This window comes from Lithobates pipiens, unplaced genomic scaffold (assembly GCF_037356315.1).
Source record: "Lithobates pipiens isolate NorthernLeopardFrog02 unplaced genomic scaffold, aLitPip1_a1.2 Scaffold_8, whole genome shotgun sequence".
In the NCBI taxonomy this organism is placed as follows: Eukaryota; Metazoa; Chordata; class Amphibia; order Anura; family Ranidae; genus Lithobates; species Lithobates pipiens.
The window spans coordinates 8492195-8518055 of NW_027507903.1; the positions used below are offsets into that span (position 1 = coordinate 8492195).

The 25861-nt window shown below is 46.7% G+C and overlaps 1 protein-coding gene across 1 annotated transcript in view; it reads right to left on the reverse strand.

Annotated features, from left to right (window-relative positions):
- Positions 1–25861, reverse strand: part of LOC143962714 (DIS3-like exonuclease 1) — a 94337-nt gene that overhangs the window by 24770 nt on the left and 43706 nt on the right. The window contains 5 exon segments of the mRNA XM_077472099.1: positions 12818–12987; positions 13104–13280; positions 16601–16679; positions 16758–16934; positions 23703–23859. Of these exon segments, the coding sequence (XP_077328225.1) occupies positions 12818–12987; positions 13104–13280; positions 16601–16679; positions 16758–16934; positions 23703–23859 (760 nt within the window).

Sequence of the window (25861 nt, forward strand, 5' to 3'; positions counted from 1 at the left end):
AGAGCCTGGCATGACATAACATCGTGCCCGACCTCGGAAAGGCCATCTGGCCCGCAGAATTCTCTATGGTAAACTTCTGGCGCCGGCGGATTCCTTCTCTGGCTTGCACGGGAAAGCTGGTAGAAGCATCGTAGGGTGACGGGAGGGGGATGACGCCCGTTCCCGCCACCTATAAGAACGCTTAAACGTTCAGACGCTATGCTATGAGTGTTCTTATGGTACAGGGAATTGCCGGCTGAGAAAAATGATATTTGAATGATGCCTGTAACTGCACCCATCATTCAGATATCACCACTGAAAGTCTGTTACGTCATATGGTGTCACTCCGGGGGGGGGGGGGGGGGGTGAAGTGGTTAAAGCATATATCATGGCAAAATAAAACAAACATATGAAATACATCTCTACAATGTACGCACATTTCTCGGTCTTTTTTTTTATCCCTTTAAAAGACACTGCAAGTACAGAAAAATAACTGTTGATCTGTCGGAATTGCACTCAGCTACTGTCCTGCTGTGGGGCTGGCAACACAGCTTTTTGAGGCTGGGTTCACACTGCTGTGGTGTACGAGATGGGATGTGATTCGCACTGCATTGCAAATCACATCCGATCTCTGTGTGATGCGATTTCAGCCATACAGATAGTACGGCTGAATTCGCATCGCATCCGGCCCAAACTCGCACAGGACCCTTTTTTTGGTCCGCAGCAGAATCGGATCGCATTGGGTGTTCACACCATGCGATCCGATTCCTGTCCGAGTTTGCAGATCGCACTGCGATATGCAAACTGATTTGGAGGTGTCATTAACTTTTCACGGACACTCCCAGCAGTTCGCATAGGGCAGTGTGAACTGCCGCCGGGAGGCATGCGACGCGGGAACCCGCAGTAGATTTGCAGCGTTCCCGCATCGCAGCAGTGTGAACCCAGCCTTAAAGCGGGAGTCCGCGCTTTTTTTTTTTTTTTTAAAAGCCAGCAGCTACAAATACTGCAGCTGCTGACTTTTAAAATAGTGACACTTACCTGTCCAGCGTGCCCGCGATGTCGGCACCCGAAACCAATCTCTCGATCGTCTCTCGGGTGCTGCCGCCGCCATCTTGGGTATGGGAATCAGGAAGTGGAGCCTTTCGGCTTCATTTCCCGGTTCCCTACTGCGCATGCGCGAGTCGCGCTGCGCAATAAGGATGGACCCGCTGCCTCTGGGATCTGTGTGTTTCCCAGCAGGCAGCGGGGGACTTTCGGAAAGGGGCGTAATATATGCCCCTTTCCGCAGAGAGCTATCCCGGAAGTAGGTGCAGATACCTGGATTCCAATGAGCGGAAGGCCCACTTTAGGGTGGACCTCCGCTTTAAGACGTAATCATTGTCAGCCCTCCCAGTGTCTTTTGCTAAACTACTTGGCCACTCCCCCTGCAGATGTCTACAAGATAAAGGCTGATCATTCTGTAGTCCATGATAAGAACCAGCTGGGCTCCTTGGGGGAACACAGGAAAGTCTGCAAAGGACACCGGGCAATGCCAAATTCCTGTCAAGATTTATTAATTACGGTACTTATAAAGAGCAATCAATTTACGCAGCGCTTTACACATATATGGTACATTTTACATCAGACCCTGCCCTAAAGGAGCTCAAAATCTAAGATCCCTAAGGCTGCATTCACACCTGAATGTTTCAAAGTCATACAAGATCGTGGTAAAAAAAACGCACAGGTCACCAATGTAAAAAGTAGAAAAACGCCTGTAATCTGCCCCAAAGAAGCTCATGTTTTTTTTTGAGCTTAGGGCGTTTTTCAGACGACAAAACGCTCAGATGTGAACAGGTGCCATTGAAATAAATGGGATTTTGCTTGTTGGGCGTTTTACAAGCATTTTATGAGCTGAAAACGCTCAGGTGCGAATGCAGCCTAAATCACATTCATACATACTAGGGCCAATTCAGATAGGAGACAGTTAAACTACCAGCATGTCTTTGGAGTGTGGGAGGAAACCAAATTCCCCCGGAGGAAACCCACGCAGGCACAGGGAGAACATGCAAACTTCAGGCGGGTAGTGTTGTGGTTGGGATTTGAAACGATGACCCCAGTGCTGCTAGGCGGAAGTGCTCACCACTTAGCCACTGTTCTCATTGGGTTATTTTGCATATATCAAACAGATATAACAAAAACACTTTCAATGGCGTATTTAACACACCAAAAGGGAGCAAAATCAGGAGGACTTCATTGTTAGGGTCTACATACACTTTAAAGTCCCTCCGAAAGAGCCTTTCCAGTAATGAAAAAAAAATAAAAAATGAAAATCAAAGTCCCAAGAGGCACACTCTAAAGCATTATCAGACTACTCAAACCCCCCCCCCCCCCCCCCCCACCCAACTCCCATCCCAAGCAGCAGAAAGGAACAGAATACAGACTGCTCAGCAGCTTGTCTACAAAACCTTTCACAATGAGCTGAGCCGTGCCAAGAAAAAACTGTCACTCATTGCAAATGACAGAGATGCTGAAATCCACAAAATTCTGTAGCTGCATAATAAAAAAAAATAAAAAAAAAAAAGAAAGGATTTTCGCACTCACTATAAAAACATTTTTTTTGGGGTCCATTGAGGAACACAGCCTGTGGAGGCAGATGCACAGACCGTGTACAGCAGAGATATGCAATTAGCGGACCTCCAACTGTTGCAGAACTACAAATCCCATGAGGCATTGCAAGACTGACAGCCACAAGCATGACACCCAGAGGCAGAGGCATGATGGGACTTGTAGTTTTGCAATGGCTGGAGGTCTGTTAATTGCAGATCCCTGATGTAGAGCTTATGAATCTACAGATGACCAGGTCACAGTCTTAGAGATCGGCGGACTGAGGGTGAAAAGCCAAAGAAGCACTTACTGCCCCTAGTGGTTTGGGGGTTTAAAAAAAATGAGAAGTACAGCCAAAGCTCGACTGGCTGTACTTTTCCTGTGGATCACAGAAGTGAAGTTCAGTCTCCATTCCCGTGACTCGTTTTCAGCAGACAGCAGCAGTCAGTCCCCATGACTAATCTTCGATGGGTGGGGCTAAATGCATTGGAGGGCGGGGCTTGGCTTGAGTTCAGGCTGAGGTTGCCACCTCTAGGGACTACACGGATGTGCAGCTATAGGGATTCCCCCTTTTTTATTCTGAAGCCGGCTGACGTTAAGGCAAACCAGGCACGGGAAGGATTGCAACCATATGGTCGGGATCCGCCTACATGCCTGGATCGGCTGCTCTCGTCCCCTCCACACCCCAGTAAGCGCTGGAGGGGCAGATCAGAGAGCTGCTGACCGTCAGTCACTCTGCTGATGGAGCTCTGAGAATCGAGCGATCAGCAGCATTTGATCGCTCGGTTCTCAGTGTTCGAGCCGAGGGGGGACCGATGCTGCATCCAGCTAAGCAAGTAGGATTCTGAAAAAAAGCCAAACTCCATACTTTTAACCGCTTGAAGAGCAGGCACTTTGTTGACGTAAAAATCTGTTTTTGTTAGAACCCCCAAAAAGTTGATACATTTTTTTAAAGCAGAGAATAAATTGGTGGGTTTTGAATTTTTTAATGTCACAGTATTTGCACACAATAAATAAATACACTTTCAATCTTAATGCAAAAACACACAATACATTGTTGGCCAATTTATGTAGAATACTTCACACAGTTTTTTTTAATGTGTACATTAGGTGTGTATGGGACTTAACACAGCTGGCAGACAAGTTGCATTTTACATATCAAAAAAGGCCAAAGCAGTTACCTACAGGGGATTGTAAAATGTAAAATTTGTCGGGTCAAACGCGGAAGGAATCGTAAAGACAATGAATGCAAGATAACTGAACATCAAAATAACATTCTTCAAATGGTAACCTGTTCATAGAATTAGTAGTAAAAGAATGCAAATCGGAACATTTCTGGATTTTTTTCATAACTGCAGCTGTCCATGGCCAAGAGGCACTATTTGTCATCCAGAAGGACAAAAGCATATCAAAGACCTAATAAAACTGGCCAATCAGATTACTTGTAATAAATAAAATGAGAGACAGAAACAACAACTGTCGGTTCACAAGGCGTGGAAGACATATCCGCCATTGACTTAGCAGTAATTATCTTCTTTACCAGATCTGACTTATTCCGAAGGTAGCAAGATCTTCCAAATTATATGTGCGATCTACCTCCGACAACCACTGACGTAGGGGGGATACGGTTGTTTGTTTCCAATAGCGAGGGATAAGTGCTTTTGCTGCGTTAAGCAAGTGTGGTGTTATTGATTTTTTATAAGTTCCTACTGGTGAGCTTATACAATGGAAGAGTATGACCCATGGGTCATTGGGCATCTCATAACCTAGGATCTCTTTCACCCAGTATAGAGAGGTTAGCCAGTAGGGGCGGATGAGCGGACAGTACCACCAAATGTGGACATGTGTGGCTTGTTCCCCACATCCCCTCCAGCATAGGGGTGATGTTTGTGGAAACGTCTTGTGTAGTACCCCTGGGGCATAGTGCCATCTCGTCAACAGCTTATAATTCACTTCCGCCGTTTTAGAGGCCGTGGGCCATGGAGAGGATAGTAGATTTCTGTGCCTCCCTCAGCTCGTTATGGAGGTCCTTTTCCCAGTTTGCCAGGAAAGAGGGATGTCCTGTGATTGAAATGGAATGTAATACCTGGTAGAAAAAGGATATTGGTCTCTCCGATGGCTGTTCTTCCGAAAAAGCAGATTCGATAGGTGTTCATTCAGCTGTAGAACGTAGCGGTTTCGGGAGAGAGTGAACAAAAGCCGCCAGTTGACGATAAGTCCACTGATCCATGGGTGACGCCGCTGAATTGGATAGTAATTGAGACAGGGGTACGATACCTGTCTGAGTTGTGATTGATGCAAAAGAGGTATAGTGCCCAGTCTCCAGGTTTGTATTCTAGGGTCTATGTTTCCAGGAGGGAAGTAGTTATGACCAGTTAGTGGCATAATAGGGGAGTTATGTGGCCAGTTATGTTTCTTACACAAATCATAAGAGTCGAATGTGTGAGTGGTGAAGTGGTAGGAGCCACCGATCTATGTCTCTTAGGGATCAATATTTGGGTGAAGAGATCTGTGCCACTGAGCGACACCTCATGATTAACCCACAATTTAGAATCCTTGTGGTACTTCCAGTCCGATATTCTATTCATGACTATAGCCAAAAAGTAATGCTTAATGTTGGGCAAGGCCAAGCCCCCTAGCAGTTTAGTTCTGCCTAGGAGAGCTCGGGACAATCTAGGGTGTCTTCTGTTCCACACATATCTGCCAATCGCTGAATTGATTAATGTAAAGAAGCCAGCAGGAATACCAACTGGGAGCATCTGGAGCAGGAACAGCAGCCTGGGTAGAATGCTCATCTTCACTACGCTAATCCTTCCCAACCAGGAGTGTGCAGCTTGAGACCACCTTTGTAAATCTACTCTGATTGTGTTAAGAACGGGCAAAAAATTTGCAAGAAAAGTGACGTTGGTTTAGAGGTGAGATACACACCTAAATACTTCATTTTGTTTTAGATTACTTGTCCTTGTTACCCATTGGGGACGCGCGCGCGTGTGTGTGTGTGTGTGTGTGTGTGTGTTGTGTGTATTAGGCTACTTTCACACTGAGGTGCTTTACAGGCGCTATAGAACTAAAAATAAGCCCATCTCTTTTCACACTGGAGCAGTGCGCTTGCGGAACGTTCAAAAAAGTCTGGCAAGCAGCATCTTTACAGCACCTAATGTGCCCCTGCCCATTGAAAACAATTGGCAGCACAGACAAAGCACCGCTAAAAACGACAGCAAAGCACTGCTAAAAACGTCAGTAAACCACCGACACCCACGTGTGAAAGTGCCCTTAGGGAAGGGTTTTTTTTTGGGCTAAATTATGACAGGAGGAACTGGGTCCTATGAAGGCGTCTGAATATTCCAAGTATCTTCACATCTACCGTGCCTGTACCTCTGTTGGCGATTCTGAAAACGAAATAAATGAATCTCTCTGGATGAACCATATACATTCAATACAAAAGTATAGCGCTAAAAACTCTGCAAAGGTTACATAAACTAAGTGACATAACCTCATGTGCCACCTCTCAAAACGCAACAGTGTTCCTTATAGTAAGAACATAAATCTAAATGAACACCAGTATTATATTATATAAAACAATCATTAGAAATCGTACAAAATAGAAGCAATTCACACATATAATTATACCATTATGGGAACCGAGCGTACGGTACCATCCATCTCTATGGGGGTATTTGCCCGGAATTGACGCAAGTTCTTCGGCGTCGCTCCCTTACTGATGGGCGCCCCAACTTATAACTTTATGTAGCAAGCATTTTAATGCATAATATATCGCCATCTTTTTATAAGGGGATATAATATACACCTATAGAATGTGAGTGTGAGTGTGATAATATGATAGTGAGGCGTGGAACGCATGCCCGGCGGTCACGTTTGAACCGAAAGTGCGGTGACACAGGCAGACAGAATTTCTCCTATTTGACTTTGGTATAAAAGTAAGTGTGGCTGCAGTGGAGTATCACCCCAGACAACGTCTATGAGGAACGAAATGCGTCGGGACTCTACTGCAGCCGAATTTTTAATTGAAAAAGCGCTTGATTCACTGTACAAATGTGAGTTTATTACCATTTCTTTTATTACATTTTTTTTAAATGGAATTACGCTATATGGCCCCATTTTCTTTTTACATGTGTCCAACAATCTGAGCTGGATCATATAGCTGGAGATAACCTATTGTTCATTATATGAGTGGAGTGACTGTTTCTGAAGTTTCCCTGGCGAGTTCAACCTTGTGAATGTGAACTTATTTAAACTACACAAGCCTGTGTGATCCTTCAAAATATACATTAGTTTGGGTCAAATACGTCCGGTAAGCCCGCATCGTAAACGGTGGTGGGATTGTCATGTAGGGACGTGACAGGTACTCTTTATGGAGGGATCTGGGGTCTATAAGATGTCCCCTCCTGCTGCTTGTAAAGATTTGAAAAAAAAAAAAAAAAAAATTAAATAAATGGATTTTAAGGGCATATATAAAATTAGTTATACTTACCTGCTCTGTGTAATGGTTTTGCACAGAGCAGCCCCAATCCTCCTCTTCTCCGGTCCCCCACTAGCGCTCTTGGCTCCTCCACCCTTGATCAGTGCCCCCCCAATAGCAAAACAGCTTGCTATAGGGGCACTGCTCACTCCTGAGCCCCGCTCTGTGTGTCCATAAGACACGTCCTGCCCCCTGCTCTCTCCTAATTGGCTCACTGGCTGCGATTGACAGCAATGGGAAGCAATGGCTCCGCTACTGTGTCTCAGCCAAAAGGAGAGGGAGACCGGGGACAGCCGAGGATCCTGTGCACATCGCTGGATGGAGAGGGGGCTCAGGGAGAAGCAGCACACAGTTTTTTTTTTACCTTCATACGTAGAATGCACCTTCAGTCTTTAGAACCACTTAACCACCTTCAGACCGGACCATTTTGCTGGTTAATGACCAGAGGTCTTTTTACAATTTGGCACTGCGCTGCTTTAACTGGTAATTGCGCGGTCATGCAATGTTGTACCCAAACAGAATTTGCGTCCTTTTCTTCCCACAAATAGAGCTTTCTTTTGATGGTATTTGATTGCCTCTGCGATTTTTATTTTTTGCGATATAAACGTAAAAAGACCGCAAATTTTGAAAAAAAAATGATATTTTCTACTTTTTGTTATTAGAAAAATCCAATAAACTCAATTTTAGTCATACATTTAGGCCAAAATGTATTCAGCCACATGTCTTTGGTAAAAAAAAAGTCAATAATTGTATATTTATTGGTTTGCGCAAAAGTTGTCACATCTACAAACTAAGGTAAGTTTTCTGGAATTTACGCAGCTTTTAGTTTACGACTGCCCATCTCATTTCTTGAGGTGCTAAAATGGCAGGGCAGTACAAAACCCCCCCAAATGACCCCATTTTGGAAAGTAGACACCCTAAGGAAATTGATAAGTGGCATGTTGAGCCCATTGAATATTTTATTTTTTTGCCTCAAGCGATTGAATAATGACAAAAAAAATTTTTTTTTTTTTTTTTACACAAAGTTGTCACTAAATGATATATTGCTCACACATGCTATGGGTATATGTGAAATGACACCCCAAAATAAATTCTGCTGCTTCTCCTGAGTACGGGGATACCACATATGTGGGACTTTTTGGGAGCCTAGCCGCGTACGGGGCCCCGAAAACCAAGCACCGCCTTCAGGCTTTCTAAGGGCGTTACAGTTTTGAAGGCCATAAAATGCCAAGATGGCACAAACCCCCCCCCAAATGACCCCATTTTGGAAAGTAGACACCCCTAAATTTAGGGGTACACTGGTGAGACTAGGTAATAAATGGCGGGTGCCCTGAAACTATAAAAAAAAATAACTAACCAACCAGCGTCACCTGTAACAGTTATATGGTGATCACTGGTGAAAGGGTTAACTAGGGGGCAATCAGGGGGCTTTATGCGGTAGTATATGGGGGTCCCTGGCGCTATAAAAAGCTGCGGCGAACCTAAATACCTACCTGCCTAACTAGCGTCACCTGTGACACTAATACAGTGATCAGAAAAACGATCGCTTATTAGGCTGGGTTCACACTGGAGCGATGCGGGAACGCCACGAATCCACGGCGGGTTCCCGCATCACATGCCTCCCGGCGGCAGTTCACACTGCCCTATGCGAACTGCTGGGAGTGTCAGTGAAATGTTAATGACACCCCCAGATCAGTTCGCATATCGCAGTGCGATCTGCAAACTCGGATCGCATGGTGTGAACACCCATGCGATCCGATTCTGCTGCGGACCAAAAAAGGTCCCGTGCGAGTTTGCGGCGGGTGCGACACGAATTCAGCCATACTATCTGTATGGCTGAACTCGAATCGCACAGAGATCGGATGTGATTTGCACTGCAGTGCGGTGCGAATCACATCCGTTCTCATAAACCGCTGCAATGTGAACCCAGCCTTAGTGACACTGGCGACGGGGGGTGATCACGGGGTTAAACCTTTATTGGGGGGGTTAGGGGGGTACCTTAGAACTAAAGGGGGCTAACCCTAACTGCCCTAACAGTTATTACAGTCACAAATGACACCCGCCGGGTGATCAGGGGGTTAAACCTTTATTAGGTAATAAATGGCGGGTGCCCTGAAACTATAAAAAAATAACTAACCAACCAGCGTCACCTGTAACAGTTATATGGTGATCACTGGTGAAAGGGTTAACTAGGGGGCAATCAGGGGGCTTTATGCGGTAGTATATGGGGGTCCCTGGCGCTATAAAAAGCTGCGGCGAACCTAAATACCTACCTGCCTAACTAGCGTCACCTGTGACACTAATACAGCGATCAGAAAAACTATCGCTTATTAGGCTGGGTTCACACTGGAGCGATGCGGGAACGCCATGAATCCGCGGCGGGTTCCCGCATCGCATGCCTCCCGGCAGCAGTTCACACTGCCCTATGCGAACTGCTGGGAGTGTCAGTGAAATGTTAATGACACCCCCAGATCAGTTCGCATATCGCAGTGCGATCTGCAAACTCGGATCGCATGGTGTGAACACCCATGCGATCCGATTCTGCTGCGGGCCAAAAAAAGGGTCCCGTGCAAATTCGCGGCGGGTGCGACACGAATTCAGCCATACTATCTGTATGGCTGAACTCGAATCGCACAGAGATCGGATGTGATTTGCACTGCAGTGCGGTGCGAATCACATTCGTTCTCATAAACCGCTGCAATGTGAACCCAGCCTTAGTGACACTGGCGACGGGGGGTGATCACGGGGTTAAACCTTTATTGGGGGGGTTAGGGGGGCACATTAGAACTAAAGGGGGCTAACCCTAACTGCCCTAACAGTTATTACAGTCACAAATGACACCAATGCAAAAAAAAAAAAAAAAGCAATTGGTGTCACTGTGACTGGGGGGGCAGGGGTAATTGGGGGGTGATCGGGGGGTAAAGGGGGGGTGTGAGTGTGCCTGGCATGTTCTACTGTATGTGTGGTGTGTTGGTGCAACTCACCGAACCTCTCTCCTCGGTGCCGGAACGAAAAATACCGACACGGAGGAGAGAATACATCACTTCCTCTCCTGTGTTTACATTACAGGAGAGGAAATGATGTCACGGGACATTTTCATTCGTCGGGAGCGATCGCGAGGGGGTGGCCATGAATGAATGGCCGTCCCCTCGTCCGGGATCGCTCCCGAACGAATACCGACCGCCGCAGGCACCGGGCGGGGGCCCGATCGGGCCCCCGACCGGCGGGCAGGCAAGGACGTACATGTAAGCCCTTATGCCTGCCCGTGCCATTCTGTCGACGTACATCGGCGTGCGGCGGTCGGCAAGTGGTTAAACAATTAATGTTAAAAACAGAGATTTTTAGTTGAACACATTTGCAAATATATCTGGTAGCTGTTTTGTGGAGAGGATTGGAGGTTATTTACTATAACTGGAGAGTGCAAAATCTTGTGCAACGCTGCATAGAAACCAATCAACTTGCAGGTGTTCTTGCAAAAGTTTAATTGAACAAGCAGAAGATAGAAGCTGATTGGCTACCATGCTCAGTTGCACCAGTTTTAGTAAATCTCCCCCTACGATTGCTTACAACAGTGATGATCACTATTGTAAGTAATTACTTTTATGAATGGTATCCATTCATCGCCATTATGTACTATTGGAATTACTGGTTGGCAGCAGCTACATGATACAGTGCCCAGTGATTGGCCCTGTGTGCGCCATGTAATGACTGTGACCAATCACAGGGATCACCGCAACAGTAACCAGGAAACCGCCACTCCTGCCCAGTAATATGAGGGTTGGGGCGGGAAGTGGTTAAGGAGCATTAAAAACTAGGGCTGCAACTAATGATTATTTTCATAATCGATTAGTTGGCCGATTGTTTTGATTAATCGGTTAATAACCTTAAAAAAACAAAAAAACAAAAAAAGTAATTTTGCTGCGATTTGCATTTTTTACATATTTTTTTGGCCAACTTGTTGTTGGGCAGATTAAAAAACACAAATTGTGTTATTACATGCTTTTCTGCAGCTTCTCCATTGAAGTATATTGAACCGGAAAACGAAAACAGCACCATCTTGCGTTAAAAAAAAAAAAAAAAAAAAGTCTATGTCTTTTCCAAATACGCAGCAGCTGAAAAAAAAATCATGGATGTGAACATGTCCCATAGGAAACCATGTAAATTAACTGTGTTTCTGCAAAAAGCACCAAAAAAAAAAACACAGGTGGTGTGACCCAGGCCTAACAATGGGGTTAAAAAAACTAAAATTTGTTCAAAAAGAGCAAATAATCGCAACTGTAATACCACGTACACGCGATCGGAATTCCGGCCAGAAAAAGACAGATGAGAGCTTTTCATCGGAAAATGCGACCGTATGTACGCTCCATCGGAATTTAGCTGTCCGAATTTCTGCCAGCCAAAGATTGATAGCATGTTCTCAATTTTCCCAATGGAAAAACTTTCTATTGGAAATTCCGATCGTGTGTGTATGCAACTCCGACACGCCAAAAATCACGCATGCTCAGATTCAACTACGAGACGGAAGCTATTGGCTACTGGCTATTGAAACTTCCTTTTTCTAGTCACGCCGTACGTGTTGTACGTCACCGCGATATAAATGATTGGAATTTAATGTGACCGTGTGTAGGCAAGACAGCTTGAGCCGAATTCCGTCGGGAAAACCATCAGAGCTTTTTCCGACGATAATTCCGATCGTGTGTACGCGGGATAAGGGGTTCATTTTTTACTATGGGACAGTGAAAGTAATATTTACAGTAGCGATTTGCTCTTTTTGTAATATAAAGGGCTAATTTTAGTTTTTTTTTTTAACCCCATTATGTTAGTGGCCGATTACTCGATTATGAAAATAGTAATCGATTATTTTCATAATCGATTTAGTTGTCGATTAATCGATTAGTTGTTTCGGCCCTATTAAAAACAGACCTCAAACTCCAGTTTTTAATGCCAGTACCGTACAATTCAATTTCTTACCGTATTTGCCGGCGTATAAGACGACTGGGCGTATAAGACGACCCCCTATTTTGCCAGTGAAAACTTAGGTTTTGGGCTATACTCACCATATAAGACTACCCCCCTTCGGAGGCAACACCATTTAAAAAAAAACATCAGAAACATAAAAAAAAAAAACACATCAGACTTAACATCAGAAAAAACTTGTGAACTACAAGTCCCAGAGATCCCACAATTGGCAGGCAGCAACAATGAATCCTCTCCTCCAAAGCACCATAAATCATACCTGTATTTTTGGGGAGATCTGGAGCTGGATGTGCAGTACAGGATGCTTTGTTAATATGTAGCACGCCAGGTACACAGTATATGATGCTGTTTTAGTACAGTAGGGCCAGGAACACTGCAGAATACAGTGTGCATACAATGTGCACCGCTAAGCCAATCATGGTAGGCAATGTATTTTACTAATCTGTTGATTATACAAAGCCTGTTCGGATTTGCAGTGGCTGTGACATCATCAGCCCGCGCCGCTCTCATTGTACTGTATCCTGCTCGGATTGGCAGAGGTTGTTACTCCAATCCGAGCAGGCTTAGCAAGGCTGTATTCATCAACAGAGTGCATCGGCCACCGGGATTGGTTGAGCTGTGCATACTGTATGTATACAGTATTACCGAGCACTCGGCGGGCTGAAATCCATTGCGGCCACTTCATACCCGGCGTATAAGACGACCCCCACTTTTTGGCTGTGTAATTTAGGTGTAAAAGGTCGTCTTATACGCCGGAAAATACGGTATACAAGAATAGAAATGTGTCCATGGACGTACCTGTAATGCTTCCACTTGCTGCGTGCTGATCCGGATTTTGGGAATTCTGAAGTCCCATGGTGTCACAAGCACCTTCCGTGCGTTCTTTCCTTGGGTTTGGGTATCTTCTTTGGATGGGAAAGTAGCCACATAATCTCTCCAATTCCGCTGCAACACTCCCACCACACGACCTGGGTGCAGACAAAAACATGAATGCAGATCCGAAGGCTCACCCTTCATAGAGCACACTTTGATCTGCAACTATACAGCGCACACCATACAACAAAGTCCCTCCCGTGCAGCTCACCGGTCATCATAACTTCACTTTGTGTTTCTCCAGTTCTCTCCTCCGCCTCGTTCTCACACAGAGCTCCTGTTCTCCCCTTCCACTCAGACTTGGGCAGAACCTCTACGGCCACTATATCTCCGTGGATCGCTCTGTTCCGTGACTTGGTGCCATGGATCAGAACATCGCTCTGTAAGTCTGTATTGGCATGCAAGAATAAAATGTTCAAAATGGTCTTCAAAACACCAACACCAACTAGCATGCATGTCAACGTGCAACAAAAAGGAGGTACAAAGAAGAAACATATTCTTTGTTGTAAAGCAGCCTTATCCTTCTCCATTGAGGGCAAAATGAAATCTCCTCCCGACAGCCTACCTCTCCAGCAAGGTATACTCACCCAGCCACACTGCCTCAACTCACCCCTCCCCCTGGCTCCATTTGCCCCCCTAATGCAGTATGGCTTCAGGGTATAGGGAACAATGTGACATCCGCCATGTTAAAGTGCTTGGGTCTATTATTATTATTATTATTATACAGGATTTATATAGCGCCGACAGTTTACGCAGCACTTTACAACATTATGGCAGACATTACAATACAATTCAAGACAGGGGGAATCAGAGGGCCCTGCTCGTTAGAGCTTACAATCTAGGAGATTGTCTAAATCATGGGTGCTCAACCTGTGGCCCTCCAGCTGTTGCAGAACTACAAGTCCCATGAGGCATTGCAAGCTGTTACCAGTTACAAGCATGACTCCCAAAGGCAGAGGCATGATGGGAGTTGAAGTTTCGCAACAGCTGGAGGGCCATAGGTTGAACACCCATGGTCTAAATGGCTAAAATCGCCAGGCCCAATCACTGTGACATGGTGGGGGCAACTGTGACCCAAACCAAATTGAAAGGTGCCACTCAAGGCTCCACCGGGTCCTCTTATGTTGGCAACCCTTTGGAGTGCAGACAAGGACAGAGCTTCTCCCAGCTCTCGTTAACTAATGAGAAAGGGAAAAGTCGTGGAAGTCGCACATCTGTGCAAAACCTCGTAAGGTGGTGTACGACAGCCTCAGCCCAAGCTCCAACCAGGCCACGCCCCCAATGCCTTTCACTCCACCCACACAGCTAAGTCATGGGGAATGGAGGGGGCAACTACACCATAAACCCAGAAATGCTCTGACAGCTGAGCTTACTCAGGATGGACTTCTGCAGCTGTAAAAGCAGCAAATGGAATGTAGACAGGGGAGTATACCTTGCTGGGGGGAAGGGGTGGGCTATCAGGAAGCACTATTGTTTTGAATGACCAGATGATAGTGCCTCCTTACAGTTTTTTTTCCCCAAAATTTTTAGGGATGCACCGATAAGAGTATTTTCACAAGTACTTCCAAATGCTTCCAATACCAAAACCGATACAATGCTGTTTGTGTCCATACAAAACGAATGCGAGTAAATTGCACTGCAAAAGATTGCATGCAATTTAAACAGAAATGCGGTGCGATTCCTATTCGAAATGTATGTGGTTTCCAATCAGAAGCCATCTAGCGGGTACTGCTAGGAGAGGAGAGAAAGCTGCATGGATTTCAAATCCCCTAGACCGGTGAAGTGGCAGTTAAAGTAGCACAGTACTGAATAGCAAAAAAAAAAAAAAAAAAAAGCCCTGGTCCTGAAGGGGGCAAAACTTTCCGGAGGCCAAGTGGTTAAGAGAAAGCACAGCAGTAGCTGCCTGCCCCGAGTCACTGCTTCATCTCGAAGTGAAAATGTGGACTGAGCCATTTGCCCTCCCATTCCTTCTGTATTGAACTGTATTGTAATTGTACTGTCCCCCCTCTACACAGTAAAGCGCTGCGCAAATTGTTGGCGCTAAATAAATCCTGTATTATAATAATTTAATCATTTAAGGACCAGAAAGATTTGCCCCCTTAATGACGGCCCATTTTTTTGCGATACAGCACTGCATCGTTTTCACAACTGCGCGGTAGTGTGACGCTGCACCCAAACAAAATGTATGTCCCCCCCCCCCTCCCCCCCCACAAATAGAGCTTTCTTTTGGTGGTATTTGATCACCTCTGCGGTTTTTATTTTTTGCGATATAAACAGGACTGACAATTAAAAAAAACAAATATTTACTTTTTGCTATAATTATTATAATCAGTTTAGGGCAATATGCTACATATTTTTGGTTAAAAAAATAATCACAATAAGCGTATATTGATTGTTTTGTGCAAAATGTATAGCCTCTACAAAATAGGGGATAGTTTTATGGCATTTTTATTATTTACATTTTTTTTCTAGTAATGATGGCGATCTGCAATTTTTAGCGGGACTGCAACATTGCGACGGACAGATTGGACACTTGATCTCCCTCTTCCCTCCCCTGTCAGAACGACAGGGATCTGTTTGTTTACAGAGATCCCTGTTTTGGCTCTTGATTCACATAGCCGTGCCAACCTGCCGCAGTATAATGATGGCAGCTGGTCGGCAAGCGGTTAATATGGGATAAGACACTGCTGACAAGTCCAAGGTGTTGGAAAATCCCCTATAACAAGTGATTCCAGGTGTCATAAGCACTCCTTCTCACCCTTTAGGGAAGCCCAAAACTGGAGATCCTTCCAATCACATAGAATTTTCCTGTCAAACCAAGGGCTGTGATCAGGTCCATTCAGAGCCACTCTCAGAGTCACACTGATTTACTAAAACTGCAGAGTGCAAAATCTGTGCAGCTCTGCATGGTAGCCAATCAGCGTCTAACTTCAGCTTGTTCAATTAAAAGGGGTTGTAAACCTTCCTATGCATTAAGGTGAAAAAACACCTGGCAGTCACCGGCTCCCCAGCCCCCCCCCCCCCCCCCCCCCCGTTTTACTTACCTGAGCCCTGGAACTTGACCCGCGGGGACGCACCATCTTCCTGCTAGGGGGTAATCTACTCTTAAATGGATAGATTGATAGCAGAGCAGCCATTGGCTCCCACTGCTGTCAATCAAATCCAATGACACGGGCATGGCCGAGTCATACATTCGGCAGCTATGGATGCCAAATGCTGGACTCGGGAGCTCAACTGCAAGGTAACCCCCTCGGGAGAGAGCTTCTCGCAGTGATGGCGAACCTTGGCACTCCAGATGTTTTGGAACTACATTTCCCATGATGCTCAAATACACTGTAGAGTGCAAGAGCACCATGGGAAATGTAGTTCCAAAACATCTGGGGTGCCAAGGTTCTCCATCACTATCCTAGGGGGTTATCCGATGTGGGGAGGAGCTGCGAGAGCCGCCGGGGGACCCCAGAAGACGAGGTTCAGGGACACTGTGTAAAACGAGGTGCACAGTGGAGGCAAGTATGGCACGTTTGTTATAAAAAAAAAAAAAAAAAAAAAACCCTTACAATCATTTTAAGCTTTGACAATAAAACCTGGAAGCGGGTTGGTTCCTATGCAGCAATGAACCAGATTTTGCACTCTCCAACTTTAGTAACCCCCCCCCCCCCCCCCCCATAGAGTGAGAAAATATTACAGAATCAAGAAGCCTTTTCATACCGGAGTCTTTGCCTCCCAGACCCTGAAGTCGCACAAAGGCCTCGAGCTGAGAGCGATGCTTGTTGACGCTGAGTACACCCTGCACAGAGTAAAGACTGGTCAGTGTGTGATCACGCAGCTTCTCTCTGTAACACATTTAAATTTGTTACCGACTTACCTGCTTATATCTACCGGACTTAATTCCAGCTTCCAGAATTTCCAGCGGGAGATGCTCCTGGTACTCCTTGCCATTACTCTCCCGGCTTTCGGTCTCACGCTCCTGAAGAGCCTCTCGGATTGAGCTGTACAACTCCAGGGCTCCTTTCAGATGTGGCCAAAAAGTCTCCAAGTATTCCTATGTGAAGGGGGGGGGGGGGGGAGAGAAGAGATAATTTATTATGTATTAGGCTATAGAGTGTATTTATCAAAAGTCTAGTTAGGATCTGTATTGTATAGTTATATTGGTCCAGCAAGGTCCAATGCAAGTATGGATTATCTCATACCTGAGGGATCACTGTGGAAGGCAGATGTTTTAGACCCCAGATCTCACATTAAAGGAGATCCTGTCATGCTTTTTTTTTTATATTGCAAGGGATGTTTACATTCCCTATAATAGGAACACAAGTTACCAAAAACATACATAATTAATTTTTATATATATATATATATATATATATATATATATATATATATATATATATATATATATATATATATATATATATATATATATATATATATATATATATATATTTTTTTTTTTTTTTTTTTTTTTTTTTTTTTTAATGCAACGGTGTATTACAAAAACAAAATTGAAAGTGCCCGGTCCCGCCGTGCTCACACCCAGAAGTGAACGCATACGTAAGGTGGGCCTGAATATGTTAACAGTGTTCATACCACACATGTAAAGTATTGCCATGATCAGATCGAATTCTAGCAAAACAACTCCTCCAACTCAAAACAGTAACCTATGGAAAATTTTTAAACTTTCCCTATGGAGATTTTTAAGTGTCAAAGTTTGTCATCATTCCATGATCGGGCGCAATTTTGAAGCGTGACATGTTGGGTATCAATTTATGCGCGCGTGATATTATCTTTCACAATATAAAAATAAATAAAATTAAAAATGGGCTAACTTTACTCTTTTCTTTTTATTCTCTAGGGAAGTGGTGTTGAACCTTGGCACCCAAGAAGTTTTGGAACTACATTTCCCATGATGCTCATGCACTCTGCATAGTAGCTAAGTATCATGGGAAATGTAGTCCCAAAAGAAGCTGTGGTGCCAAGGTTCGCCATCACTGCTCTAGGGTGTCTGAAAAAAAATATATATATATATATATATATATATATATATATATATATATATATATATATATATATATATATATATATATATATATATATATATATATATATATATATATATATATATATATATATATATAAGGGCTGAAACAACTAATCAATTATGAAATGAATCGATTACTATTTTCATAATCGATTAATCGCCAGTAACATAATGGGGTTTAAAAAATAAATAAAACAACTAAAATGAGCCCTTTATAGTACAAAAAGAGCAAATAATCGCTACTGTAAATATTACTTGCAAAAAATTAACCCCTCACAGTAGCGATTATCTGCTTTTTTCTCATTTTAGTTTTTTTAACCCCATTATGTTACTAAACATCTTAGTCCTGGTTCACATCTATGTGTTTATTGGTGCTTTTTGCAGAAATGCACTACAGTTCATTTACATGGTTTTCTATGGGACACGTTCACAACTGAAAGGGTCAGGGATTTTTAAATGCAAAATGGCGCTTTATTGGTTCAATATACTTCAATGGAGAAGCTACAGAAAAGCATGTAATGCGTTTTTGCAGCAATTTGTGTTTTTTTAACGACTTCCCGACCGGCGCACGTCGATGTACGTTGGCAGAATGGCACGGGCAGGCATATTGGCGTACCTGTACGTCCAGTTTTAAATTCCGCCCTCACGCTCGCGTGCCAGTCGGGACCCCCGTGAGTGCGGTCGCGGGTCCCGTGGACTCAATCACCGCGGGCATACCCGTGATCGTCTCACGGGCCGGCTGAACGAGAAGATGCTGTTGTTTAATAAATGTTTATTAGAGACAAACATTTACAGTAAAGTCTACATACAACACCCAAGCCCCCAAGCCAGGTAACAGGATTACCTAGTACCGTCTAGGCATCCCTCACACACACACACACACCTCATCTCTCTATATCTATATTTGGGGGTTCTAAGTAATTTTCTACCAAAAAAATTCCTGATTTTTAACTTGTAAACAAGTGCAAAAAAATAGGCTCAGTCCTTAAGTGGGTAACTGCATTTTCGGCCTCCTTCGATTCATGGTTCCCAACGCTAACATATGCAAGATAATAAGCGTCAGCTTTACTTTTCTGTCTTCTACATATTTACAGGAGAGGCAACAGAGGAGTCACTGCCCGATGTCATCACCTGGTTCATCCCTCTGTTATTACAGAAAAGGACTTGTGCCAGGTGATCATATCTGGTGCTTTCTATGCAAAGTAAGAAATGATTATTTCAGGTACAATAGTGATATTATGGTGTCATTGTCCCCGAGTTCAGTGGCTGTCAGAATAGTGAAAGCCAAGTAAAACAAGTCTGCTTCACACTAGGAGAACGCTCTACAGCTCTGTCCTTGTACAATATGTAACTCAATGCCGCTACCATTTAAGTTCTAAATAAAGAAAGAATTTGAATTGAGAAAATATAAAAGAATTTGGGGGACTTTAACCACTACAATACAGGGCACTTTCACCCCCTTCCTTCCCAGCCCAATTTTCAGCTTTCATCGCTCTAACGCTTTCAGTGACAATTGCGCGGTCATGCTACACTGTACCCAAATGAAATGGTTATCATTTTGTTCGCACAAATAGAGCTTTATTTTGGTGGTATTTATTCACGACTCTGTTTTTTATTTTTTGCGATATAAGCGCAAAAAAAGCGGAAATTTGGAAAAAAACATTATTGTTAAGTGTATAATAATTGGTTTGTGTGATCATGGACATATGTACGCAAATGATCATGTACATATGTGTGCAGGTGATCACATACATATGTGTGCAGATAATCATTGGGACATGTGATTTTAGTGGGACATATGTGGGGGACATGTTTTTATTATTAGGGACATGTGTTTTTATTATTTGGGGACATGTATGTTTTGGGGACATGTATGTTTTGGGGACATGTGTGGGGACATTGTGTTTGTACTGTGTAGTGTGTTGTGTGTTGACACTAGACTGATGATCAGTGAGTAAAAAGCTGTAAAAAACAGCTCATACTCACTGATCATCAGCCGACTGCAGCGTTCTGCTCTCCTCTCCTCAGCGATGACTTCCGTGTGAGGAGAGGAGAGCCGATTGCCCTAGCAACCAGCTGTTTGTTTATATCACATGACGGCTGTGATTGGACACGGCCGTCATGTGATCAGGAGGGCCAATCACAGAGCCCTCCTGCCGATCTGAGATGTGCTGTGTCCGGGTGACACGAGCACATCGGGATCGCGCCGCTGCGCGGGCACGCGCGATCCCGCTACTTCTGAAGGACGTTCCTGAACGTCCTATCAGGAGTAGACGGCTCCCACCCGGCCGTATATATGCATTGGCCGGGTGGGAAGTGGTTAAAAAGGTGCGAATAAATACAAATTATGTTAAAAGAAATTGAATATTTATTAAAATTCATTTGATAAAACTGATGGGCTTCAACAAACACATAGATCCCATTTCATGCTTCCAATCGACATGTTTCGTCAAATTTGTTACACAGCTTCTTCATCACTCTAAAAAGCAGTTGACAATTCATAAGAAATTTGTACTGATTTTACATAATAAAACTTTTTTTTTCATAAACAAATGCATGTAGTGTTTTGTTTATGATTAAAAAAAAAAAAGTTTGATTATGAAAAAAATATCTGTACAAAATTTCTTATGAATGGTCTACTGCTTTTTAGATTGATGCCTTTACTCCTGAAGAAGCTGCGTAACAAATTCAGTGAAACATGTCACGTGGAAGCATCAATATGTAACTCAAACTCTATGTGGATCGATGCACATAACACAACATTTGGCATTGGCTGCACAACGATAGACAGGACAGACAGCAAGAATTGTGACAATCACACAGACTGCTACAATCCCACTCTGCACCACTTTCATCCCCAACTCAAATACTGTAACTCTCCACTGCAGTACTGAATAGTTAAAAATATTTTGTTAAAAATTGTAGAAAGTTCTGTCGATAAAGCTGATGCTTGCTCATTTCCTTGTTCACATGGGCGCAGAGACAGAGGCCTTTACTTCTGTGCCTGGCGCAGAGTTTGACAGGCTGCAGGCCAAATGCAGACAGTATGCACACACACCCCTGTCAAACTCTGCTGTGTGGGGGAACCTGTACAGCCACTGCGTCTGCAGTCACTTACATAGGTTGCATGCGAGCAGCTCTGGGCAGGTGCAGGCTGATAAACAGAGGCCTCATCCCCACGTGAATGAGGCCCAATCCTCAGATTGGCTACACTGCCTGCAAACATCACATCACGTACAATGTTTCATAGTTTCATAGTTTGTTAGGTTGAATAAAGACACCAATCCATCCAGTTCAACCTGAGAGAGTGTCTACAATTGTCCCTATCCCTGTACATTGCACACTCATGTCAGTCTCTACCCTCAAGGAGCCCACAATCCAAGGTCCGCCATTCATATACTAGGGACAATTTTTTACAGAAGCCAATACCTGCATGTCTTTGGATTGTGGGAGGAAATCGGAGTACCCGGAGGAAACCCACACAGGCACAGGGAGAACATGCAAACTCCAGGCAGGTAGTGTCATGGTTGGGATTTGAACCAGTGACCCTTCTTACTGCTAGGTGAGAGTGCTAACCACTACACCACTGTGCCGACAATGTGACTGCCTTAAAGTGGTTGTATCCCTCTATAGTGTGTACTTGTCTCAGTCCAGAGCACCAAGTGTAATTTCTATCTTGTGCCCCCTTCCTCTGCTATAAGCATGAGTCACGTGAGATAAAAAGGTGATAGGGAGGGAGATCCAGCACACAGCCTGTGGTTGACAGCCTTAGCTCTGTTCCTATGTGCAATTATGGGGTGTCCCTTCCCTCCCTCCCCTCCAATCAGCTCTCCTCTGCAAATTCAAATTCCAGATCCCAGCCTCACTTCTGACAGCTCAGACAAGCTTTAACAATTCTGGATTTTGAACAGATGTAGAGAAGAGGAGAGGCAGATAAACAGGTACAACATATGTAGGAGACTTTGTTTCCTCTCTGTATCACTTGAGGCCAGTCACTTCACAGAGTATAGTGGATTTAAACTAACTGCAACTGTTTTTTATTTTATTTTTTTTACTTTATCTCTTCCCGTAGTAGCCATTTGTTGTGCCAAGGCTGAGCCCTGCGGTCTCCTGGGATTGCTACATCACAGCAATCCCAGAAGGCAGTGTGCTACTAAGTTGCCGCATGCACACAAACACTGCTGGACGGTATAGTGGCAATCTTCCTAAAGCTGGCAGCAGTTGTGTGCATGTGTAAAAATCCCACTGTGTTTGTTTTTGGATTTAGATACATTTTAAAGCGGTTCTAAAGCCTAAACATTTTTTACCGCAAGTCCCCTTTCACACTGAGGCCGCGGCTCATTTTAGCGGAGCATTAGTGATGTTTAAGCAGCGCTTTTCTGCTGCTAGCTGGGTTCTTTTAACCCCAAAAGGAGGGGGTTAAAAGCGCACGTGTTGCGGCACTTCCGAAACACTTTTCAGGCGCTTTGGAAGCGCTCCCCATTCATTTCACAATGGGCAGGGGCACTTTGGGAGCACTGAATACAGCGTTACCAAACCGCCCCAAAGATGCTGCTTTTGCAGGACTTTTTCTAACGTCCCACAGGCGCACCGCCAAAGTGTAAAAAGTGAATGGGAAGTGTTTTTCAGGTGCTATTTCTAGCGCCAAAACGCCTGAAAACCGCCTCAGTGGGAAAGGGGTCTAATGCAACTCTTGCATTAATGTAAAAAAATAAAAAATAAAATAATAATATGTTTACGCATCAGTATTTGCCCCTCACACCCCACCCCCTTTTTACTTACCTGAGCCCTCATTTGATCCAGCACTGTGCAAATTTGCAGCTCTTCTCTACCCTCACTTCGATGAGACATGGGTAGCCACTGGCTCCCACTGCTGTCAATCAAAGCCATTGATGAGAGAGTAGGGGTGGGGCTGAGTTCCGCTGTCTGTGTCTATGGACGCAGTGTCACCATGGGAAACATCTTCCCGTGGGGGCAACGGACAAAGAAGAGGGGCCAGGAGCACCAGAGCAGAGAAGGTTCCCTTGCATTCAGCAGGTAAGTACAGACATGTTTGTTATTTAAAAAAATAAAAATAAAATCCGTTTACCGATTTCCTAACGAATACATGACTATTTTGTTTTTTGCATTCAGGTTCAGTAGTGTTCCCAAATAACAGACATACAAGTGCAGGAATCGGATAAACCCTCTGGTTAGGAAAAAAAATTCATACCATATTTTCCGGCGTATAAAGACGACCTTTTACATGTAAAAAAAACTGGCCAAAAAGCAGGGGTCGTCTTATACGCCGGGTCAGCCCCTCAGATGCCGGCTGGGTGTTCGGTAATACTGTATGTAGCTTCGGCTACATACAGTATATACCGCCGAGCCAATCCTGGTAAGCGATGTATTCAAATGAATACAGAGCCTGCTCGGATTGGAGTAATAACCTCTGATTGGCTTTGAGAGTCAGAGAGGCGCGGGCTGATGATGTTACAGCCTCTGCCAATCCAAGCAGGCTTTGTATTCATTAATAGAATACATCGCTCGCCGTGATTGGCTCCAGCAGAAACAGGAAGAAGGAAGAAATATGAAGCCTCGGAAGCCTCGAAAGCCGGGTCGTCTTATACAGTAAGTACAGTTTTAAAAGCCTTTTTGTCCTGTAAGATTAGGGGGTCGTCTTATATGCCAGGTCGCCTTATACACCGGCAAATACGGTAATCTAAACAAACATTTGAAGGGTTTTCTATCCTCGCAGTGTCTTGCTGGGTGTACTGATGTCACCCGGTATCTCACTGACCTTAAATGACAAGACGTCTTAAATGACAAGACGTAGACCCCTTCAGTCTCATTGATGTACTTTTGGATCGCCTCTTCATTCTCAGTCACCATAATGATGGGTATTTTAGCTTGGCAGTGCTGATAATACCACACTGTGGAATTGTAAATGCATCTGCAGACAAATCAAAAAGGAATCAGACAAGTTTCTCACCACCAAGCCTGAAATCTTCCCACCGCTGCGCCTTCATGACAACTCCTTCCCAAGCACTCTCACTTGTGCAGCCGACCCCACCACCCTGCATCTTACAAGACCACCAACCGCTAACTCTCACCACTGCACCCGACCCCCATCATCTCACCCCCCTCCCCTGCTCTCAACACCTCTCTCCTACTTGCCCCAACAAGGCCCCCCCGACTCTCCGCCCCCCAACAAGGCCCCCCCCCCCCGACAGGGCCCGCCGACTCTCAACCCGCCCCCAACAGGGCCCCCCCCCCCTCAACCCGCCCCCAACAGGCCCCCCCCCGACTCTCAACCGCCCCCAACAGGGCCCCCCCCCCCCCGACTCTCAACCCGCCCCCAACAGGGCCCCCCCCCCCCCCGACTCTCAACCCCCCCACAGGGCCCCCCCCCCCCCCGACTCTCAACCCGCCCCCAACAGGCCCCCCCCCCCGACTCTCAACCCGCCCCCAACAGCCCCCCCCCCCCCGACTCTCAACCCGCCCCCAACAGGGCCCCCCCCCCCCGACTCTCAACCCGCCCCCAACAGGCCCCCCCCCCCCCGACTCTCAACCCGCCCCCAACAGGCCCCCCCCCCCGACTCTCAACCCGCCCCCAACAGGCCCCCCCCCCGACTCTCAACCCGCCCCCAACAGGCCCCCCCCCCCGACTCTCAACCCGCCCCCAACAGGCCCCCCCCCCCGACTCTCAACCCGCCCCCAACAGGCCCCCCCCCCCCCGACTCTCAACCCGCCCCCAACAGGGCCCCCCCCCCCCCCCCGACTCTCAACCCGCCCCCAACAGGGCCCCCCCCGACTCTCAACCCGCCCCCAACAGGGCCCCCCCCCCGACTCTCAACCCGCCCCCAACAGGGCCCCCCCCCGACTCTCAACCCGCCCCCAACAGGGCCCCCCCCCGACTCTCAACCCGCCCCCAACAGGGCCCCCCCCCCGACTCTCAACCCCGCCCCCAACAGGGCCCCCCCCCCCGACTCTCAACCCGCCCCCAACAGGGCCCCCCCCCGACCTCTCAACCCGCCCCCAACAGGGCCCCCCCCCCGACTCTCAACCCGCCCCCAACAGGGCCCCCCCCCCCCCCGACTCAACCCACCCCCAACAGGCCCCCCCCCCCCCGACTCTCAACCCGCCCCCAACAGGGCCCCCCCCCCCCCCGACTCTCAACCCGCCCCCAACAGGCCCCCCCCCCCCGACTCTCAACCCGCCCCCAACAGGCCCCCCCCCCCGACTCTCAACCCGCCCCCAACAGGCCCCCCCCCCCGACTCTCAACCCGCCCCCAACAGGCCCCCCCCCCCCCCGACTCTCAACCCGCCCCCAACAGGGCCCCCCCCCCCGACTCTCAACCCGCCCCCAACAGGGCCCCCCCCCCCCGACTCTCAACCCGCCCCCAACAGGGCCCCCCCCCCCCCCCGACTCTCAACCCGCCCCCAACAGGGCCCCCCCCCCCCGACTCTCAACCCGCCCCAACAGGGCCCCCCCCGACTCTCAACCCGCCCCCAACAGGGCCCCCCCCGACTCTCACCCGCCCCCAACAGGGCCCCCCCCCCGACTCAACCCACCCCCAACAGGCCCCCCCCCCCCCCCCCGACTCTCAACCCGCCCCCAACAGGGCCCCCCCCCCCCCGACTCTCAACCCGCCCCCAACAGGCCCCCCCCCCCCCGACTCTCAACCCGCCCCCAACAGGCCCCCCCCCCGACTCTCACCCCGCCCCCCAACAGGCCCCCCCCCCGACTCTCAACCCGCCCCCAACAGGCCCCCCCCCCCCCGACTCTCAACCCGCCCCCAACAGGCCCCCCCCCCCCCCCGACTCTCAACCCGCCCCCAACAGGGCCCCCCCCCCCCCCGACTCTCAACCGCCCCCAACAGGGCCCCCCCCCCCCCCGACTCTCAACCCGCCCCCAACAGGGCCCCCCCCCGACTCTCACCCGCCCCCAACAG